The 24,037-nt window shown below is 37.8% G+C and overlaps 1 protein-coding gene across 6 annotated transcripts in view; it reads left to right on the forward strand.

Annotated features, from left to right (window-relative positions):
- OFD1 (OFD1 centriole and centriolar satellite protein) overlaps nt 1-24,037 on the forward strand; it is a 44,474-nt gene that overhangs the window by 3,818 nt on the left and 16,619 nt on the right. For 3 of the 6 annotated variants that reach the window (XM_063083542.1, XM_063083543.1, XM_063083541.1), the window contains exons 3-10: nt 317-517; nt 2,586-2,654; nt 2,742-2,772; nt 14,763-14,870; nt 19,946-20,082; nt 20,422-20,595; nt 21,896-22,002; nt 23,522-23,641. In XM_063083542.1, coding sequence (XP_062939612.1) covers nt 317-517; nt 2,586-2,654; nt 2,742-2,772; nt 14,763-14,870; nt 19,946-20,082; nt 20,422-20,595; nt 21,896-22,002; nt 23,522-23,641 — 947 coding nt within the window. The remainder of the gene's footprint in view (nt 1-316; nt 518-2,585; nt 2,655-2,741; nt 2,773-14,762; nt 14,871-19,945; nt 20,083-20,421; nt 20,596-21,895; nt 22,003-23,521; nt 23,642-24,037) is intronic. The other 3 variants (XM_063083545.1, XM_063083544.1, XM_063083546.1) reach the window with 3 other exon arrangements.

The following is a 24,037-nucleotide window of genomic DNA, read 5'->3' on the forward strand; positions in this document are numbered from 1 at the left end:
AGCTGCTGAAATGGTTCTTAGGGAAATGAAGTTAGAGTCCACCAGTGGTCTGGCTAACCACCAGGTCACTTGGAAGCTGGGGAAAGAAAGCTTTTTCCAGAACCCACTGGGCTGCTTGTCTCACAGGGTAAAATGAAGTATGCAGGGGAAGGTTTCTAACTTTTGGCCATGGATCTAGAACCATGCTGGAAATAAGAGGAAGGATTCCACTTAACGTGACAAATCTGTGCATATCTCTAGTGAAACAATCCTGCTGAAATTTTGTCTTTTGTGTTTCTTTCTTTATTATTATTATTTATTTTATTTTTTGCACTAGACCCAGCTCAGAAAGCAGCTGATTCATGAATTGATGCACCCTGCATTGTGTGGAGAACTACAACCTCAGTCCCTTTCAGTGGAAGGGAGCGCCCTCTTAATAGGCGCCTCTAACTCTCTAGTGGCAGATCACTTACAAAGATGTGGCTATGAGTATTCACTTTCTGTTTTCTTTCCAGAAAGTGGTTTGGAAAAAGAAAAGGTAAAGAAAGTCTTTTTCTGTTTTTGATGTTTCTGTGAAGTTTCTTTCTCTGATGATTGTAAAGTGGTGCATAATAGCTAAGTGCTGTTTAACTAGCTAGGTCCATTTCTCATTCATCTTTAAATTCATGTCACGCCTGCACACAATATATTTGTTATATAACAAATGAGTAGTAAACTCCTTGGTATCTCACTTCTTTTGTAAAACAGTAATGTATAGAATCACCAAATAATTTGGAGCTACAATTGATCTTACATTTCATGTAGTCTAACAGGACGTGTAACTACCATTTCTGCTCAATGTCTGCTGTGAGTTTGGCACTGTGCTACTCACACTGCAGGTGTTACGTGTGTTACAGATAGGAACTACACTCTGGAGAGGTGAAGTGACTTGGCCAAGGTCATGTAACTTGTAAGTGGCAATGCAGGGCAGTAAATCTAGATCTCTAAAGTGTGCTCTTTTTATTATGCCACAGTCTCTTCAGATATTTCTCCTCTTTGTAATAACATAGAGAAGTGAGAAATATGTAATTTTAAGGTATATGTAAAGTTCTCAAATATTGCAACACATTTTATGTTTTACTACTTCTCTAATTATTTTAACTATATTTCTTCACCGTTACTGTTGAACAAATTAGTCACACTTTATTATTTTAAAGGCAGTGTGGCAAACTTTCCATATGTGTGTTTTTTTAATAGACTTTATTTTTTCAGAGCAGTTTTAGGTTCACAGCAAAATTGAGTGGAAAATACAAAGAGTTATCATATCCTGCCCTCCCACTGCTGCGACAGCTTTCTCCACTATCAACATCCCATACCGGGGTGGTACATTTGCTACAATCAATGAACTAACATTAATAGATCATTATCACCCGAAGTCCGTAGTTTACATTACGGTTCACTCTTGGTGTTGTCTCTATGTCTTTACTCTGTTTTGTCTATAGTTGTTCACAAGTTTCATATTTCAAAGTTTTAAGGAAACAAGAACATTAGTATTTGAATGAATACTTGAAATTTAAATATACTTTATTTCTTCATTAACAACCAAATTTTATTTATCAACATTAGGAATTCATTTTTGCTCCATCATTCTCCAACTTTCTAATTATACATATCACAATTTTGCTTATTGTGAAAGTAGTGGTCAATTATATAATTATTATAGGAGTAATTAATCTAGTTCATACACTTAATGATTTCTATTAATATAAAATGCCATGCAGAATATTTTTTTAAAGAAAAATCAATTGAAAACAAATTATATCAGTGTTCTCAGAGTAGAAATAGTAAATGATGCATACTCTAGTAGAATTATATCTTAAGCGTAGCTACCCAAAATGTCTCTTTAAAAATATTTTAGGTGTACCTTAGTCATTCATAGTTGTAAGGACAGTAAAAATTTAGTTTTTTTTTAGCAGCTGGCTGGTATGGAGATCTGAATCCTTGACCTTGGCGTTATCAGTGCCAACTCTAACCTTATTTACATTTTTTTTTTTAATTTATTTTTTTTAGAAGATGACTAGTAAGGGGATCTTAACCCTTGACTTGGTGTTGTCAGCACCACGCTCTCCCAAGTGAGCAAACCGGCCATCCCTATATAAGGATCCGAACCCATGGCCTTGGTGTTATCAGCACCACACTCTCCCAAGGGAGCCATAGGCTGGCCCCTCTTATTTACATTTTTAAACAATGAGTACTTTAAAAAAGTAATTGTAATTGAAAGACCCTAGAACTCACTCATATATTCATTGGTTCATCAGATATTTGAGTGTCATCTGTAAGGCATTACCATTTCTGTCATTTCTGTCAGGCATATTATCTTTGATGTGAAATATTTGGAGGTTAATTACATGATTAAGAAAGGTATTTTATCCTTTCGACCTCAATATGTTTATCATAATGTATCTAACAGTATAAGGAAGAGCTTCAACTTTGCATTATTAGCATAGTTATAATCTTATTTAATCTGAAGCATGATTCTTAATCTCATATTTAGAAACACATCCTAATTTATCATTTAAACATTGATATAAAAATATGTCTACCTAATTATATCTTTTTTTCTTAAGGTATTTACTATGCAGGATCTATTACAACTCATTAAAATCAACCCTTCATCCAATCTCTACAAATCACTGGTAGGATTATTTAGTTTTCATAACCTGCTTTGGTTTGTTAATTATAACTGAATAGTTGAATAAAGGTGAAATATTTTCTTTTAACAGATTTCAGGATTTGACAAAGAAAACCAAAAAGGTAGGAACCTTTACCTTTGTAAAGAATAACAAAATTTTTGGGTGTGCTTTTTCCTATAAAAGTATGAAGTTAATAATTTTTAGGTGGAAGAGAAGGAAATTTATTTTGAATTAAATAATTTCATTTTCCTTGCTAACCATACCTTACCTTTTTAAAAAAATTTATTTTATTTATTTTTTACCTTACCTTTTTAAATAAACAACAGTTCATCTGTCATTCTGACAAATGCAGGTCATTTTCCTCATATTTCCATCTTTTTAATAAGTTAGATACTCGGAACTGCTCGACAGAACCCCCGCTGTGTCTGAGTGTCCTTTAACCGGGCTGGTTGGGGCCGGCGGTGTGCTCACCTCTCTTCACGGCTCTCTTCCCCTGTCTCCTTCCAAAGGGAAGAGGAGGGAAAGAGGAATCCCAGGCTATTCGCTCGCCCACCAAAAGGAACGAGGCTAGGGCTGTTCGGGTCGGCCAGCGGCGGACCCGACAGAGTGGTGCCCGGTGTGAGGTTTTTTAAAACTCATGGGTGAAAGGCGAGCGAGTGAGGCCCCTGGCTGCTTGGTCCTGAAAGAAGGTCGACAAAGGGTGATCAACCAGCGGAGTGGCCCCCACAACCGCAGTAGTCACCATGAAGTAATCCGCCTGTGTGTCAGGAACCCTTTGTGGATGCTCCAAGTGGCTGCCCTCCTTGAGTCAACAAGGTCATACAAGCTGCTACAGAACCGACGCGGATTGGCTCTGCTATTTCTACAACAATTCCACAGGTCTGTATAACGTCATGAGAAGTAGAATCCTACTGTTCAGGGGGCGGAGCCTGGCTCAGGAGGTCAAGATGGAGGAAGAGGAGAGCTGCCTGCCGCTTTCCCGCCACGAGTAGAAGCAGCCTGAGGCCCGCGCGAGATGCAGCTGTAGCAGAATCGGCGCAAAGGAACGGCTTCGAAAGGGTGTCTTTACCCTGCCGAGAACCGGGAATCTTCCCCCAACCCGCACGCGCGACCTGCCGGTGCACCAGGGCCCGCGTCCCAGCCGCAGCTGCAGATGTGGAAACATGGAGGCCTGAGCCGGCGTGTGTCACTCCAGGCTGCAATGGTGACCGCGGCTTCTGCCCCCCCCGCCCCCACCCGCCGTCCCTGGAGCTGGAAGCGAATCAACCGGCAGCCGAGACAGGGAGACGTCCAGCGGGAGAGGCAGAAGCTCCGCAGAGACCACATGCCCTGTGGGCCGCCACTGCCTGATCCAACAGGTAGGCTTCACGGCTGCCACCCGGCTTCATTCCGAGCCCAGCCCAGTGCACACAAAGCAGGGAGTCGTCCGGCAGGGGAGGTGGGAACTCCACAGGGTCCATGCTGCTGCCGTGCAATCCAGCAGCAGGTAGGCTTCACCGCTGCCACCCGCCTCCATCCCAAGCCCGGCCTAGTGCGCACAGAGCAGGGAGACATCCTGCAGGGGAAGGGGAAGCTCTGCAGAGACCAGACGCTCTGTGGTGCCTCGGCGCATCCCAGGAGCCCGGGCCAGAGCGCAGGGAACAGGGAGTCACTGAGGTAGCGATACCAAATTGGCAGCCACAGCAACATCTTAGTCAGTCAATAGCGTCAAACCTGTGGACTGTGAAACCCCCTGCCACAATGAATAAACATCAAAGAAAAGATACCAGAACTATGAAAAATCAAGAAAGTACACCACCAAAAGATAATAAATCTCAAGCTCTAGATCCTATAGAACAAGAAGCCCTTGAAATGACTGACAAGGAACTTCGAGTGATAATTCTAAGGAAACTGAATGAGATACAAGAAAACTCAGCTAGACATCATGATGAAACGAGGAAAAGTATACAGGTCCTGAAAGAGGAAATGTACAAGGAAATCAATGCCGTGAAAAAAAATGTAGCAAAATTTGCCAAACTGAAGAAGTTATTCAGTGAAATAAAAAACACAATGGAGAGTTTAACCAACAGGCCTGTGGAAGTTGAAGAGAGAACCTCTGAACTTGAAGATGGGCTGTTTGAAATAACACAAGCAGACAAAAAAAAAAAGAAAGAAAAAAGAATCAAAGGCATTGAAGAGAGAGATATCAGACAACCTTAAGCGCTCAAATATCTGAGTCATGGGTATTCCAGAAGGGGAGGAAAAAGGTGATTGCATTGAAAACATATTCAACAAAATAGTGGCAAAAAACTTCCCAGGTATAGGAAAAATCACAGATCTTCAGATCCAGGAAGCTCAACGATCTCCAAATGTATTCAACCCAAAAAGGTCTTCTCCAACACATGTTATAGTCAAATTGGCAAAACTCAAAGACAAAGAGAGAATCTTAAAAGCTGCAAGAGAGAAGCATCAAATCACCTATAAAGGAGCCCCAATCAGGCTAACATCAGACTTTTCATCACAAACCCTAAAAGCCAGAAAGGAATGGGATGATATATTCAAAATACTAAAAGACAGAGATTGTCAGCCAAGAATACTCTACCCTGCAAGGCTATCCTTCCGAAATGAAGGGCAAATAGTATATTTTTCAGACAAACAAAAACTGCGGGAGTTCACCACCACACGACCACCCTTACAAGAAATTCTCAAGGGAGTACTGGGTTTGGTTCCTGAAAAATAACAACCACTGCCATAAAAACCCAAGAAAAATCTAAACCCACTAGTATAATAAAAATGTCTTTCATGAAGAGAAAACAAACAAACAAAAAGGCTATCTACAACCTAAGGAACCAACAAACACGGAAAACAAACAGTAAATCAGAAAGCAAGGAACAAAAGACACCTAAGACAACCAAACAACAATCAAAAAAATGCTAGGAAAAAATCAACACTATTCAATAACAACTCTTAAGGTAAAAGGCTTAAATTCCCCAATCAAAACACACAGACTGGCTGACTGGATTAAAAAGGAGGACCCAAATATATGCTGCCTTCAAGAGACCCACCTCACCCATAAAGACTCACATAGACTAAGAGTGAAAGGATGGAAAAGGATTTACCATGCAAACAGAAAAGAAAAACGAGCTGGAGTAGCTATTCTTATATCTGACAAAGTAGACTTTAAACTAAAAACCATAAAAAGAGACAATGAGGGACACTACGTAATGATAAAAGGACTGATCCATCAAGAAGACATAACAATCATAAATATATACGCACCCAATGTTGGAGCAGCCAGATTTATAAAAAAACTCTATTAGACCTAAAGAAGGAAATAGACACTAATACCATAATAGCAGGGGACCTGAACACCCCACTGTCAATATCGGACAGATCATCTAGGCAAAGAATCAGCAGAGAAACACAAGACCTAAACAATACTCTAGTCCAATTGGACTTGGCAGATATCTACAGAACATTCCATCCAACAACCTCAGAGTATTCATTCTTCTCATCAGCACATGGATCATTCTCCAGGATAGATTACACATTAGGTCACAAATCAAGTCTCAACAAATTCAAAAAAATTGGAATTATCCCATGTATTTTCTCAGACCATAATGGATTAAAACTAGAAATCAAGAACAAACGAAATTCTGGAAACTATACAAACACATGGAAATTAAACAGCATTCTACTTAATGACATATGGGTCCAAGAAGAAATCAAGCAGGAAATAAAAAAATTTATGGAAACTAATGAAAATAATGATACATCATACCAAAACGTGTGGGACACTGCAAAAGCAGTATTAAGGGGGAAATTTATTGCATTAAATGCTCACCTCAGAAGAATGGAAATATGGCAAGCGAACAACCTACCACTTCACCTTAAAGAACTAGAAAAACAAGAACAATCCAAACCTAAAGTTTGCAGACGGAAAGAAATGATTATGATCAGAGCAGAACGTAATGAAATTGAAACCCACAAAACAATACAAAAGATCAATGAATCAAAAAGTTGGTTTTTTGAAAAGATAAATAAAATTGACAAACCATTAGCATGGCTAACAAAAATAAGAGAGAAGATTCATATAACAAAAATTAGAAATGAAAAAGGCAATATTACAACTGATTCATCTGAAATACAAGGAATCATTCGAGACTACTATAAACAACTATACGCCAACAAACTTGAAAATCTGGAGGAAATGGATACATTTCTGGACAAACACAAGCTCCCAAAACTGAGCCATGAAGACGTAGAAAATCTGAACAGACCAATAACAAAGGAGATTGAAGCTGTTATCAGAAAGCTCCCAACAAAGAAAAGCCCAGGACCAGATGGATTCACAGCAGAAGTTTACCAAACATTCAAAGAGGAATTGACACCGATTCTTTACAAACTATTCCAAAAGACTGAAACAGACCCAAATCTCCCGAACTCTTTCTATGAAGCAAACATCATCCTGATACCAAAACCAGGTAAAGATATAACCAAAAGAGAAAAGTACAGGCCAATATCCTTGATGAATATAGATGCACAAATCCTCACTAAAATACTAGCAAACAGAATACAGCAACACATACATAAAATTATTCACCACGATCAAGTGGGATTCATCCCAGGGATGCAAGGTTGGTTCAATATATGCAAATCAATAAATGTGATACACCATATTAATAAAATCAAACACAAGGACCATATGATCATCTCTATAGATGCTGAAAAAGCATTTGATAAAATTCAGCACTCATTCATGACAAAGACCCTCTATAAGATAGTTATAGACAGAAAGTATCTCAGCATAATTAAAGCCATATATGCCAAACCCACAGCCAATATCATCCTGAATGGGGAAAAGGTGAAAGCTTTTCCTTTAAGAACAGGAACTAGACAAGGATGCCCACTCACCACTCCTATTCAACATAGTGTTGGAAGTACTAGCCAGAGCAATCAGAGAAGAAAAGGAAATAAAGGGCATCCAGATTGGAAAAGTTGAAGTCAGACTGTCCCTGTTTGCAGATGACATGATCCTATATATCGAACAGCCTAAAACCTCTACAAAATAACTCTTGGAGATGATAAATGATTTCAGCACAGTAGCAGGATACAAAATCAACACACAAAAATCAGTAGCATTTCTTTTCTCTAATAGTGAACATGCAGAAAGAGAAATCAAGAAAGCCTGCCCATTTACAATAGCCACCAAAAAAATAAAATACTTAGGAATTGAGTTAACCAAGGAGATGAAAAATCTCTATAATGAGAACTACAAACCACTGCTGAGAGAAATCAGAGAGGATACAAGAAGATGGAAAGATATCCCATGCTCTTGGATTGGAAGAATCAACATAGTGAAAATGTCCATACTACCCAAAGTGATATACAAATTCAATGCAATCCCCATCAAAATTCCAATGTCATTTTTCTCAGAAATGGAAAGAACTATCCAGACATTCATATGGAATAACAAAAGACCAGGCATAGCCAAAGCAATGCTGAGCAAAGAAAATAAAGCTGGAGGCATAACACTACCTGACTTTAAACTATACTACAAAGCTATAATAACCAAAACAGTATGGTACTGGCATAAAAACCGACACACTGATCAATGGAATAGAATAGAGAACCCAGAAATCAACCCACACACCTACAGCCATCTGATCTTTGACAAAGGCACCAAGCCTATACACCGGGGAAGAGACTGCCTCTTTAGCAAATGGTGCTGGGAGAACTGGATATCAACATGCAGGAGAATGAAACTAGACCCACACCTCTCACCATATACCAAAATCAACTCAAAATGGATTAAAGAATTAAATATACACCCTGAAACAATAAAACTTCTTAAAGAAAACATAGGAGAAACATTTCAGGAAATAGGACTGGACACAGACTTCATGAATACGACCCCCAAAGCACAGGCAACCAAAGGAAAAATAAACAAATGGGATTATATCAAACTAAAAAGCTTCTGCACAGCAAAAGAAACAATTAACAGAGTTAAAAGACAACCAACAGAGTGGGAGAAAATATTTGCAAAATATACATCTGACAAAGGATTAATATCCAGAATATACAAGGAACTCAAACAACTTTACAAGAAAAAAACAAGCAACCCAATTAAAAAATGGGCAAAAGAGCTAAGTAGGCATTTCTCTAAGGAAGATATACAAAAGGCCAACAGACATATGAAAAAATGCTCAACATCATTCAGCAGCCAGGAAATGGAAATCAAAACTACGCTGAGATCCCATCTCACCCCAGTTAGGATAGCTAAAACCCAAAAGACTGTGAACGATAAATGCTGGCAAGGTTGCGGAGAAAAAGGAACTCTCATACATTGTTGGTGGGACTGCAAAATGGTGCAGCCTCTATGGAAAATGGTATGGAGGTTCCTCAAACAATTGCAGATAGATCTACCATACGACCCAGCTATCCCACTGTTGGGAATATACCCAGAGGAATGGAAATCATCAAGTCGAAGGTATACCTGTTCCCCAATGTTCATCGCAGCACTCTTTACAATAGCCAAGAGTTGCAACCAGCCCAAATGTCCATCATCGGATGAGTGGATACGGAAAATGTGGTATATCTACACAATGGAATACTACTCAGCTATAAAAACGAATGAAATACTGCCATTTGCAACAACATGGATGGACCTAGAGAGAATTATATTAAGTGAAACAAGTCAGGCACAGAAAGAGAAATACCACATGGTCTCACTTATTGGTGGGAGCTAAAAATAAATAAATAAATTCACACACACACACACACACACACACACACACACACACAAAAACGGGGGAGGGAAGAAGACATAACAACTATAATTCCTTGAAGTCGATAGGACAAGCAAACAGAAAGAACATTGTTGGGAGGGAGGGGGGAAAGGGAGGAGGGAGGGAGGTATCGGTAATGGGCCACAATAATCAACCACATTGTATATCGATAAAATAAAAAAATTAAAATTAAAATTAAAAAATAATTTTAAAAAATGAGTTAGATACTCAAATAAGAAAACTACAGACAGTGTCAAGAGCCCTACGAACAGATTGAAAGATATTCTATGTAAAAAAAAATCCACAATTTGGAACATTTCACAAAAAAAACTAACAACATTTAGGCCAAGTATCTTTGTATCGTAGGTGTCTCCCTCATGTATAATTATATTATAGAGTATTAAATGTATTAATATTTGCTTAAGGAATGAAATATCTGTTCAGTAATGTGTTATATATATTTTTTATTCTTAAGTGTTTATACAGACCTGATTAATTGCCTGAATTTTGGCCTCAATAATCACCTTTCATAGAGTCCATAACTACCATGGTTGCCAGACTGTGGGTTAGATTTGATGATGGGCTTTGTAGCATGAACATAAATAAGCTGGCAACTTGCCTTTGATGCATAGTTATTCTTTAGGTCTCTTTAAATAATCTGTGACATTATATAATGGTCCTTTTGTGTTGGTGTGCTCTTGTATCTTGTCTGTTGCCAGCACTGCTGCCATCTGTATAGGACATGTGTGCATTCATTCATTCAGAACTAATTCAGCAAACATTCGAGTACCTACTTTCTGCCAGCTATTAGTTTGTGACTTAATTTGCAGGTCTCTTGGGAGTAATGTTAGTAGAGGATAAGTAAATTGATCACAAGACATTCTGGGATGCCTGCAAAATCGATTATCCCTACTGAAATTCAGTACGGTAAATGGTTCTGTATTCTGTACCCTAAAGTAATGCTGTCCAATATAACTGTGATGATGGAAATGTCTATATCTGTGTTGTCTAAGGTGGTAGTCACTAGCCTCATGTGGCTATTGAGCACTTGAAATGTGGCTAGTGTAACTGAAGAACTGACTTTTTAGTTTAGTCTGAATTTAATTAGCCACATGGGAATAGTGGCTACCATATTGGACAGCACAGGTCTCAGGTATATAGCTAGTATCTGCTGCTTAACTATTATTTCAGAAGGAAATTTAGGTTTAGGGCTCAAAGGGATATTAAGCAATATTCTACTTATTATAAGTAAATTATCCTTAAAAATAGTATTTTACCTTTAAACGTTTTAAGTCTCTTTAAATGTTTCTGGTTCAGAAAGACATCTGTCTAACAGCCCTTACCATCTTTACCTAGCATCCCAGTAAAATTTCTGGAAGTTAGAAAAACTATAAGTAGCCGATTTGTCAGGCATCCTAGTGCCAAAATTTGGGTAGTACCCTTTGCTAACAATAAGACAGCTAAAGTTAAAGTGATCTTAAAAATTGATGGCTTCCAATTAAGAGATTAAGACCATCAGAAAACATGTAGGAAGTTATTTTGTCCCTAACTGTTGTCTGTCCCCTGACTAGAGACCTATGGTCTTATCTAACTATGTTTACACTCTGGGAGTGCTGAGCTGTTGAATGCTCTTTTCACCTAGATTCTATTCACCCATTCTTCCCATCCCTAATTTTTCCTTTCAGAGACAATGATACCCAGAAAATGATGGGCAGAAAATCTGAATGAGGGTAGAAAATTTGGACGTTGGCCTTTTGTTTTCTGGAATTTAAAATCCTTACCTGTGATTGGCAAAAGAATAGACACATAAATCAGTGGAACAGAATTAGAGAGTCCAGAAGTTGATCCTCACAAATACAGTCAACTGATTTTTTTACAAAGGTGGAAAGGCATTTCAGTCTTTCAGGAATGAGCTACCAAGCTATGCAGAAATATAAATGAATCTTAAATGCATATTGTTCTTGAAAGAAACCGGTCTGAAAAGGCTACATCTTATATGATTCCATTTGCATGACATTCTGGAAAAGGCAAAACTATAGAGATGATAAACAGATCAGTGGTTGCCAGGGATTTGGTGGGAAGGGATGGGGAGGTTGAGTAGGCAAAACATGGGATCGCTTAATCATTTAGGGTGGTGAAAGTATTCTGTATGATACTGTAATAGTGGATATGTGACGTTATGCATTCGTCAAAATCTACAGAACTTTACAGTTCAAAGAGTGAACATTAATGTATGCAAGTTTAGGAGGCCAGGTGATCCCAGGATGGAATGCAGGCTGTGACAAAATGATCTAACTGTAATCCATTCACTGGGAGCGGATGGGGAAAAAGGTGCTGAGCTAACCAACTTTGGAAATGAGTAGAAACTGTAAGACTAAAGGCAAAAGGAACTGTACATAACCACTGAGCTCCAGGTGATAGTTATTTCCCATGGGGGGACTGGTTAACAATTCTGAAACCACTGTACGTGTATACTGGAATTAAACACTTAAGTCAATGGGTAGTGGATGCTGGGAGCCAGGTTTCTCACTGTTGCAGTGGGAATTTATAGATAAGCAAGGGGAAGAGGATAGAATGATCCATGTGGTAATGTATTAGTTGGAGACATCAGTGTGAACTCATGTTCAGCTTAATATAGATAATAGATGCTATATAGAGAAATATTTATAGATATCTATGTACACAGGCAAGTATACACGCATATATTTCCTGGTTCTGTCAGCTGAGAGGACCTAGAAGCAATGATACTCCTGTAGCAATGTACACCCCTAGTGCCGAATTTGGGGCACTAAGTTTTGGTATCTAGAACCATTCTTTAATAAAAGGAACCTGGGCTCCTTGGAGAAATAGCTGATTCTAGAACTGGAGCACAGAATATACAAGATGAATCTGGAGCATCTTACAGTGCCAGAACAAAAGGAAGTGCTTTTAAAAAAAATTCACAATGAAAGAGCTCCCAAAAGCCAAAGCTGGAACAATTTGTGCAACAAAATAAAATATTGGATTATATAAATAGAAGTATGGCTTATAATTGTAAGTATAAAATATCTGTGAGTTCGTATTGATATAAACAAATGATTGACTAAATAAATAAATGAGTAGACTAGGCAAATCCTTCTTAGAGGGTGAGGATAGATATGAGCGTGTGCTGGGAGGTGATGGAGGAGGAGCGGAAATAATTAGGGCCTGTGAAAAGTACTGCAAAACTGAGAAAAGGTAACAACCTTAGAAATACTTAGGTGGCAGAGCACATGTCTGAAAATTATCTACTGCAGGATCTCGAAAATTTATACAAAATATTTATCCTTTTCTATACAAGGAGATAAGACATGGCTTTGGCATAACAGCAGCAGAGAGGTATAAGGGGAGAACAGGCTGACTTGAAAAGGTCAAGGGGAGAAGATGGGTGGGTGAGACAAAGAATTGCAAGAAAATGAAAATGAAAGAACAGATTTTATACGTCCATGAGGAGAAGTAAAAACCTTGATGGGATGAAAAATTGAATAAGGGATTTTAGCAGCAACTTGAGAAGCTCTTCCAACATGTAGAAGGAAAGGATAAAGGCATAAAAAATAATATGAGAAGAGACATAGAGAACAAGATCTAACATCTGGGTAATTGTTTCTAAAAGCAACCAGTACAAATAGAGTGGATATACTAGTCAAGTATTTTTTTTTTTTTCCCATGACCGGCGCTCAGCCAGGGAGTGCACCGGTCATGCTTATATAGGATCCGAACCCGCAGCGGCGGGAGCGTCGCCGCGCTGCCAGCGCAGCACGCTACCGAGTGCGCCACGGGCTCAGCCCCAAAGTATTTTTTTTAATGGAAGAGAGCTTTCCTAAGCCAAAGAAAGATATATATTTGTGGATTTGAAGGGGGATACATTTGGTTTAGGCAAAAATCAGTGAACATAGATATGTTCTTAAACTTTTGTGTTAATAAGAGAAAAAAAATGTGAAAGTCCTAAGCTATTATGGAAGGAAAAAACAGTTATCTTTAATGAAACATGTACCAGACTGGCCTTGAATTTTGGAGGGGAAATCATTATGATTAAGAATTTTATACCAAGGCAATTTGGCTTTTACATGCACTGGCTCCTGATACGTCATTGAGTAGCTCATATGTGATTGATGAATAGGGAAAGGATGTCTGCATAAGGGGAAGTTGTAAGGTTTATATGTGATTCTGCCTATGCAGGGGAAGCTAAAGTCGGGAGTAGAATTTCAGCAGAGAAGAAAAAAGGCCTTTAACTTGGCTAATGCAGAAGCAGGAGTTCTTTCAAATCTGTTTCTAGAAAGTAAAAATTTCCAAAATAATTTATGCTCATAGTTAAAAAGTTTTAATCTATTTTAAAGTGAAAGAAAAGTAGCAGTTTCTGCCTATGTTCTCTAATCTCACTCTCCACTGATAACCTGAATTAATAGTTCCTTGTTTATCCTTCCAGAATTTTGTTTATGAGTGTAAAAATCTGTGTATTTGTAATTAAAGTACACATACAATCATAAATGGGATCGTATTGTACTGTTTTGCAATTTGCTATTTTTATCAACCAATATATCTTTCTATGGCAATATATTTAAACTATTTTTAAAGAATGTATTTAACCCCTTGTTGATGGAGATTTAGTTGTTTTATTGTTTGTTTTTTGCCATTGGAAGCAATCAGTGTGCAGTGTGCACCCTTTGTGCCCTTGTGAAAGTATAGCTGTGTGAATTCACAGAAGTGGTAAGACAGGTTCAAGAGCATTTTATATACATAAGCACTAACAAATCTCCCTCCCAACTGAATGAGCATGCATATATCCCCACTCCCTTGCTAACACTTCATATTATCAAAGTTTTAATTTTAGCAGTGTTATAGGGAAAATATAATCTCTCTGTTGTAGTATTAATTTATTTATGATTTTGTTCATGTTTATTCAACTTTTAAAAATTTTGTTCATGTTTGACATTTTTTTCTGTGAACTGTTAGTCAATGTTTTTCCCCATTTTTTTGTCTTCTTTTACTGATTTGTAAGAGCTCTTTGATATAATGAAAATTATTCCTCTCTCTGCATATTACAAGTATTGCTGATATTTTTTCCAGTGTATCATTTGCCTTTTGACTTTATTTCATGCTATATATATTATATAAGTTTAAATTTTTTATGTAGTTAGATTGATAAATATTTCTCCTTATTCCTTTTTGTATCATGCTTGAAAAGACCTTTCCTCAGAAATTATTCTCAAAAGAAAAGCTAATAATGTAAAAAATGATAATGTTATAAAATCAAGATTGTATAAACAATGAGCAATGGTTGAATGAAAGAAAGTTCTGAAACAAAACTATACATTGTGTTTTTTAGGTTTTCTTATGCAGTTTTTAAGAGAATTGGCAGAATACCATCAGGCTAAAGAGAGTTGTGATATGGAAACTCAGACAAGCTCAACATTTCCTAGCAAAGACTCTCTTGGTAATCATAGCTTTCTTTCTTAATTTTAGTTCTGCTCTTTTCTTTTTGAATGAAGGAAATTACCTGGTTTACTGTATTGTGTGGTTATTCCTTGAACTGGAGGGATGCAACCTGTAGGCAGCAAGGGAATTCATTTCTTCTGGAATCATGTTGCTGGAAAGAACCAGAAATTGCTCTCCAGTGTTGTTCCCTAGCCTCACGAATGCCAGTGATACATTGGCCAAATCACGCAGGGACCCAAAGGCCCACCTTCTTCCTTGTTTGTTGGGTTTAATCTCTCTTAAGTGGGAGGTTCTTCCTTGTGTCTCATCTAGGTTTATTTTACAGCCACTGAGTTACAAGATCGTGGACTGTTTGCTTTGCGAAGAACTGGAGAAGACAGTGGCCCATCACTTCATTTTGTGGTTGAGGAAAATGAGGTCCTCAGAGGAAGAGCAACTTGGGAACACCCAGTCTGGGTCACAACTAATATTAAAATCCAAGTTCTCTGGTCCATGATCTAGGGCCTTTTACACTGTGTGGCTTTTCTATAATACCATCCTGCCCCTTAGTTTCATGCTCAGTAGAGATGGGAACAGCTGTTTTAAATGACCTGTTTAGTCAATTTCTTGGCCATTCCTTACTCTTTTTTTTTTTTTTTCTTGTCAAGTAATTTTGGTTTATTATTCTTTGTTTTTATGTTGTTTTTTTAAATTTAATTTAATTTAATTTTGTCAATATACAATGTGGTTGATTATTATGGCCCATTACTGAAACCTCTCTCCTTCCTCCCTCTCCCCCCTCCCCCCCAACAATGTCCTTTCTGTATGCTTGTTGTATCAACTTCAAGAAACTGCAATTGTTATGTCTTCTTCCCCCCCTGGTTTTTTTTTTTTTTTGGTGTGTGTGTGTGTGTGTGTGTGTGTGTGTGTGTGTGTGTGTGTGTGTGTGTGTGAATTTATTTATTTATTTTTAGCTCCCACCAATAAGTGAGAACATGTAGTATTTCTCTTTCTGTGCCTGACTTGTTTCACTTAATATAATTCTCTCAAGGTCCATCCATGTCATTGCAAATGGCAGTATTTCATTCTTTTTTATAGCTAAGTAGTATTCCATTGTGTAGATATACCACATTTTCCTTATCCACTCATCTGATGATGGACATTTGGGCTGGTTCCAACTCTTGGCTATTGTAAAGAGTGCTGCGATGAACATTGGGGAACAGGTATACCTTCGACTTGATGATTTCCATTCCTCTGGGTATATTCCCAACAGTGGGATAGCTGGGTCATATGGTAGATCTATCTGCAATTGTTTGAGGAACCTCCATACCATTTTCCATAGAGGCTGCACTATTTTGCAGTCCCACCAACAATGTATGAGAGTTCCTTTTTCTCCGCAACCTTGCCAGCATTTATCGTTCAGAGTCTTTTGGATTTTAGCCATCCTAACTGTGGTGAGATGGTATCTCAGTGTGGTTTTGATTTGCATTTCCCGAATGCTGAGTGATGCTGGGCATTTTTTCATATGTCTGTTGGCCATTTGTATATCTTCCTTAGAGAAATGCTTAGCTCTTTTGCCCATTTTTTAATTGAGTTGCTTGTTTTTTTCTTGTAAAGTTGTTTGAGTTCCTTGTATATTCTGGATATTAATCCTTTGTCTGATGTATATTTTGCAAATATTTTCTCCCACTCTGTTGGTTGTTTTTTAACTCTGTTAATTGTTTCTTTTGCTGTGCAGAAGCTCTTTAGTTTGATATAATCCCATTTGTTTATTTTTCCTTTGGTTGCCCTGGAGAATGATCCATGTGCTGATGAGAAGAATGAATATTCTGAGGTTGTTGGATGGAATGTTCTGTAGATATCTGCCAAGTCCAATTGGACTAGAGTATTGTTTAGGTCTTGTGTTTCTCTGCTGATTCTTTGCCTAGATGATCTGTCCAATATTGACAGTGAGGTGTTCAGGTCACCTGCTATTATGGTATTAGTGTCTATTTCCTTCTTTAGGTCTAATAGAGTTTGTTTTATAAATCTGGCTGCTCCAACATTGGGTGCGTATATATTTATGATTGCTATGTCTTCTTGATGGATCGATCCTTTTATCATTACATAGTGTCCCTCATTGTCTCTTTTTATGGTTTTTAGTTTAAAGTCTACTTTGTCAGATATAAGAATAGCTACTCCAGCTCGTTTTTCTTTTCTGTTTGCATGGTAAATCTTTTTCCATCCTTTCACTCTTAGTCTATGTGAGTCTTTATGGGTGAGGTGGGTCTCTTGTAGGCAGCATATAGCTGGGTCCTCCTTTTTAATCCAGTCAGCCATTCTGTGTCTTTTGATTGGGGAATTTAAGCCTTTTACATTAATAGTTGTTATTGAAAAGCATTGATTTATTCCTAGCATTTTATTGATTATTGTTTGGTTGTCTTAGGTGTCTTTTGTTCCTTGCTTTCTGATTTACTGTTTGTTTTCTGTATTTGTTGGTTCCTTAGGTTGTAGATAGCCTTTTTGTTTGTTTGTTTTCTCTTCATGAATGCCATTTTTATTATACTAGTGGGTTTTGATTTTGGGGGGTTTTTATGGCAGTGGTAGTTATTTTTCAGGTACCAAACCCAGTACTCCCTTGAGAATTTCTTGTAAGGGTGGTCGTTTGGTGGTAAACTCCGCAGTTTTTGTTTGTCTGAGAAATATACTATTTGCCCTTCATTTCGGAAGGATAGCCTTGCAGGGTAGAGTATTCTTGGCTGACAATCTCTGTCTTTTGGTATTTTGAATATATCATCCCATTCCTTTCTGGCTTTTAGGGTTTGTGATGAAAAGTCTGATGTTAGTCTGATTGGGGCTCCCTTATAGGTGATTTGACGCTTCTCTCTTGCAGCTTTTAAGATTCTCTCTTTGTCTTTGAGTTTTGCCAATTTGACTATAACATGTCTTGGAGAAGACCTTTTTGGGTTGAATACATTTGGAGATCTTTGAACTTCCTGGATCTGAAGATCTGTGATTCTTCCTATACCTGGGAAGTTTTTTGCCACTATTTTGTTGAATATGTTTTCAATGCAATCACCTTTTTCCTCCCCTTCTGGAATACCCATGACTCAGATATTTGAGCGCTTAAGGTTGTCTGATATCTCTCTCTTCAATGCCTTTGATTCTTTTTTCTTTCTTTTTTTTTTTTGTCTGCTTGTGTTATTTCAAACAGCCCATCTTCAAGTTCAGAGGTTCTCTCTTCAACTTCCACAAGCCTGCTGGTTAAACTCTCCATTGTGTTTTTTAATTAGCTGAATAACTTCTTTAGTTCGGCAAGTTCTGCTACATTTTTTTTCAGGGCATTGATTTCCTTGTACATTTCTTCTTTCAGGTCCTGTATACTTTTCCTCATTTCATCATGTTGTTTAGCTGAGTTTTCTTGTATCTCATTCAGTTTCCTTAGAATTATCACACAAAATTCCTTGTCAGTCATTTCAAGGGCTTCTTGTTCTATAGGATCTAGAGCTTGAGAGTTATTATCTTTTGGTGGTGTACTTTCTTGATTTTTCATAGTTCTGGTATCTTTTCTTTGATGTTTATTCATTGTGGTAGGGGGTTTCACAGTCCACAGGTTTGACACTGTTGTCTGATTAAGATGTTGCTGGGGTTGCCAATTTGGTATGGCTACCTCAGTGACTGCTCAGTTGGCCACTAGTGCCTTGCGTGTGTGGTTGCTTCGGGTCTTGGGCCTCTCCGGGGAGCCACCTCTCTGATCAGCTTGGACTTGGCCGGTCTGCTGGGTTACGGGGTGGTACCGCAGGGTGTGTGTTCTCTGCCGAGTTTCCACCTCCCCTGCTGGACGTCTCCCTGTTCTATGTGCACTGGGCCGGGCTGCTGGGATGTTCAGAGGCACCGCAGAGCGCATTCCTTACTGTTAAATAGTAATAGTGCCTTTAACTTGGGAGAAGTCCATAATTTGTAAAGACTGTATTGTATGACTGGGCCTTTAATTAAGTGCAGGTTGAATTGCATTAGAAACATATTAACTGCTTAATATAAAGCAGTGCAGTCCAATAATGTGAACCACATATGAAACTATATGTTCTAGTAGTCACATTTAGAAAAGTAAAAAGAAACAGGTGAAATTTGTTTTAGTAATATATTTTATTTAACCCAGTACATTCAAAACATTATTTCAACATGTATTCAATATAAAAAATATTAATGAGCTATTTCACATTTATTTTTTGTACTAAGTCTTTGAAAGCTGGTGTGTTTTTTGCACTTAGAGCACATCTCAATTTGGACTGGTCGCATGTGGCTGACCAGTCCTGTATTGGACAACACAGTTATAGAGCATTTGGAAAATACAGAAAAGTAATTGGAAGAGCATGTCTAAAGTTATGCTACTAGAGACAAACACTGTCATTTTGATCTACTTCTGTCAGCCTCTTTGTTCCTGCACATACTTGTTTGATAGTGGTGTTAGACATGGTTGAGTTTGTACTCCATTTTCAGGTTTCCTCTCTGCTGTGTGGTTGCTTCTGATGCACAGTTGGTTTGAGGGCCACTGGCCTATTGAAAAGAGCAATGGTATGACAGAGTCAGTAGACTTCGCTTTAGTCCCAGTTATGCCGTTACATACTTGCTTAACCTTCTGGAAGTCATTTAAACTGTATGGGCATTTGTTCCTTATCTACAAAGAGAGAGGGGGTTGAAATACAGGATCTTTGATTCTTTTAAAGTCATTGTTTTGAATGTGTAAATCAGCGTTAATCAAAGTCCATAATAAAATATGAGGGTACTTCAAAAAGTTCGTGGAAAAATAGAATTAAAAAATAATACAGATCTTTTCATGAGCATTTTCAAACATACAGAAGAGTTGAAACAGTTTTACAATGAACACTTGTATACCCACTACCTAGATTCCACCATTAAATTTGTGTTGTATTTGCTTCATCACTGATCTGTCCATCCATTAATCCATCTTAATTTTTTTATGTATTTCAAAGTAAATTGCAGACATCCTTATACTTTCCCCTAAGCATACCCTTTACTTTTGAAAAGAGGTTTGGCCTCTTGTGACCCTAACCATATTTATATATCCTAATTTGATGTGTTATTTTTTAATAGCTGAGAAGCTTCAGCTTATTGATGATCAGTTTGCAGATGCTTACCCTCAGTGTCCAAAGTTACAGTCTTTAGAAATAAAGTTAAATGAATATAAGAGAGAAATAGAACAGCAGCTTCAGGCAGAAATGTGTCAAAAGGTAAGCTTTATCTTGTTGCTGTTAACAAGAGTGGTATCTTTGCTTGTCTTCTAATGTGTTAATCTTAGATATAAGGGGAAATACCTGGAGCCTTTATTAAAGAATGGGATACTAAACTGTTGTGCATATTATCTTTATTTCCAATTGATATCATTTGTTTATGCCTTTTGAATGAACACTACAAATACAGTGAATGAGATAAAACTAAAGATTAACTGAACTAAATGTAACATGTTTGGACAGAGCATTAATACTAAACCTAAATATGGAGAGAGAATTTGTTACTATTTCTTTAGTATAGTAATTGGTATTTTCCATTTTTTTGTGATAAATTTGCAGTTGAACTATTTTAAAGATACTGAAATAGCAAAAATTAAAATGGAAGGGAAAAGAAAGTATGAGAAGGAATTAGCTGAATTACGGAAAGAATTTGAGAAAGCTTGTCAAGCAAAATCTGAAGCCCTCATTTCTCAGGAAAAGATTAACTTTGAGAGAATTCAAAAGCACCAAGAGGTAATATTTAAAAGTCATTGACTGGGTGGCTCTTCCCTGCAGCTGTTAGTAGGTTGGCTCAAGATCCAGGAAGGAGATGGGACAATTGATGGAACAAGGCCCTTGAGGAGCAATAGGGCCAGGGGCCAAGAGTGCAAATAGAAGGATCGGCCTTGAAAAGGACAGCGTACATTCTTCCTCTGAGACTGGAGAGAGGAAAGAACTGCAGAGGCAGACGTCCGTTTCAGGGTTGTGCGAAACTCACACTAATGAGCTCCGTCTTCTCAGGCAGATTTGAGAGTTAGGTAGTTATTTAGCGCCAAGTACACCCCCTCTACAGTTTTGTATAGCACTTCTGGGAGTTGGGCCTGTTTCAGGTGTACAAATAAATGTTGGAAGCACAGATCTTTGAGATGACTGGACTGTGTTTAGTCTAACAACTTCATCTTCAAGATAGGTGACTGACTAGCTCCCCATTTACTTAACTGATTATGAGAAGATTGTCATCCTCAAAATGCACCAGGCCTTTACTCTTCCACCTGGAATGCCTGTCTCCTTCTCTCCCTGATAAAACTGTACTGTCCCTTAATACCCAGCTTGAATGTCACCTCAGTGATGCTTTCCCTGACTCCTAGTGCGTCACTCGGTTAAGCCTCGTTTCTGTGTAAAGTCTTACGTACTTCAGTTATGAAATCCTCACCTCCTAGTGTATTTGATTGTCTGTTTCTCCCTAACTAAATTGTGAGATCCTTAAAGATGGGGACTTTATCTGTCTACCTTTTTATATCCAGCTCCCAGTGTGCTGCTTGACATGTGGTAGGTAGGTAGTAAATTCTTGCTCAATAAACACATACGTGGAAGGATGGCCCATTCATTCACGAGTTCACATTAGCTTGCTAACGCTGAATCAGAATGACCCATGAGCTGAAACATTCAGACAACACTACCACCAGACCCATGGGGGTTTTATTGCTGAACATACATTTTGTTTAATTTTTTTTTTTTTTTGCTGAAGAACTTATCAAAATTTTAACTGAGAGATGTTAAAGAACTAAATAGAATAATTGGACAAAGAATGTTAGGAATATAGGGTAATGTAGTTTCGCAGTCATTGGAAGAATTTTCTTATGCAAGGGAGTAAATTTTTGTGCAACCTAAAATAGGTGAAAAGCAATCCTTGAATTGGAATCTCTTGAAAGTGAAATTGTTGCCCTAAATGTCTGTACTTTGATTGTCTTCTGGAATTTAGGAAGCAGTGTATTAGTTCATATCTGTTTTATTCTTTAGCTTGCTTGCTAAAAATTAATGCTTTCCTATACAGATTGAAACAAAAGAAATTTTTACTCAAAGGCAGCTTCTACTAAAAAATTTGGATTTGCTAAGAGACAGAGAAGCAGAGCTGAAGCAAAGAGTTGAAGCTTTTGAGTTGTAAGTAATGCGTGTTCATTTTGGATATTCAGAATGAATATAAAAGAATTTCTAAATATATGTCAAAATATTCTAATGCTAATTGACAAATAGAGTTCTTGCTGGAAATGGTGATATCACCTAGCTTTAGAAGGTACAAGTTAAGAGAAACAAAGACTAGGGTTTTGCTTTTGAAATATTAGACAATAGGATCAAAAGAGAATGAGACACCCATCATCATGCCAGACAAATCATTTGGAGAAGCTAATAAAGCTTGAACAGATTGTGGGTTTTGTAGTTATGTTCAGTCATTCTAATATGATAGTTACATGTGTGTTTAGTAACTGAACTCCAAATATCCAGGCCTGCAGCATTTACCTGCTCTGAGCTCACACAGGAAATATGGTGGTTGAACTTGACTTACATTGGGTGGAACTATTTCTCGTGGTGTGTGTGTTACTCACTTTTTTCTAAGTGCTCACCAGTGTTCCTTCAAATCTTACCTGGGATTGATAGCAGGCTCACCTGTGAATAGCTTGTGCTATAAACCTTCTTTTTTATTTGGAGTCTGCTTTTTATTGACACCCATAGGTACTCCAGGAATCTTAGTTCATTAAGGAATTTGTCCCCATCTTCATTAATGTTTTCTCACTTCTATGGGGTCACTTTGTTTGATTCCTTCTCTGTGTCTGCCTTATTCTTTTTTTGGCAGTACTGAAGAGGTAAATTGATCAAGAGAGAGAAATGAAAAGGAACAAAATTTGGGCAGGGAGAGTTCCTGATTATATCAATCTACTGCTTCCTTTACTCCTCCCTTCCGAGCATGTTAGCCAAATAAATTGAATTCAGTGCTCCATGGCTTTCCAGATTAGCCAGCAGAGGGAGCTAGTAGTACATAGAGCCGTCACCCTGTTCCTGGACTAGAAAGACTTTGTGGCATTTCTGGTGACCTGATCTCAGCACCTCTGAACCTGATTCCCTGGCTGTGGAATTGGTGTGAAAGTTGATTTAAAGTCTCACTGGGGAGATCATTCCGTTCTTTGGTATTTGGAAGCCCTGATCGATTCATCTATCTTTTGTTCTCTTTTTCAGCACTCTTTCTATGTTCAATCAAAAGATTATTAAATGACAAAAACAGATCTCCTACCTTTGATGTCTGTGGGCTAGTTGATTAGATCCCACAGTTAGAAACAATATTAAAGAAGAGACAAACACATAAGTACACTAACTTTTGTTTGTGACTGATAGTATCATTCTTTCACCCTTAAATTGATTATGGCCATTTATCACCTGTAACCATGGTTTTCAATGTTAATTATCTTCTGTGAGAAACCACATTGATCTTGACTCTTTCCCGCTCCCCACAGCCAGGTGCCTCCATCCTGTATAAGGAGGACTTCTGACTCTCTTTACTTCCCAGTAGTGACAGTCACATACCAGTTTTAGTCTGTTGAATTAAAAACACATGTTCTTTTTTCCCCAAAATTTGTTACCTGTGATTTTGTAGTTTATTTGCTTTATATGTTTTTTCTAATTTTAGGACCCAGAGGCTCCAAGAAGAAGAAAATAGAAGCGTGAGTGAGGCACTTAGGCGACGGGAGCAGAATATAAAGAGTATCGAGGAGACCTATGACCAAAAGCTCGAGAATGAACTTCTGAAGTAATTGTTTGGCATTTTTAAAGAAGTAGTATGTTTGAATCAAGGTGGTGGAAACATGACAAAAAGTGATGAAGCAGATAAGACTAATGTTTTCTTAGTGTCTGTAAAAGTTAGTGTTTGAAAAAATACATTTTCATCAATAGTTCTTTTCCCAGGAATATTTGAGTTAGGATAGTTGTTCAAAGATGTGACATAGAGACTTGCCTCCTCTGTTCTTCTTGCTCATAGCTTTTCTAACATTTATTGAGGGCCTGTAATTTGTTTAATTTTTAGGGCACATTGTGAGTTACTCAGCTTGCGCAGCTAATAAGCTGTAAAATTGGAATATAATCACTTTTAGTTATCCTTTCCTCTGCTTCCACTAAGATGGGGATATCTAACAATTTAAAAATTATT

The sequence above is a fragment of the Cynocephalus volans genome, chromosome X (assembly GCF_027409185.1).
Source record: "Cynocephalus volans isolate mCynVol1 chromosome X, mCynVol1.pri, whole genome shotgun sequence".
NCBI classification, from domain to species: Eukaryota; Metazoa; Chordata; class Mammalia; order Dermoptera; family Cynocephalidae; genus Cynocephalus; species Cynocephalus volans.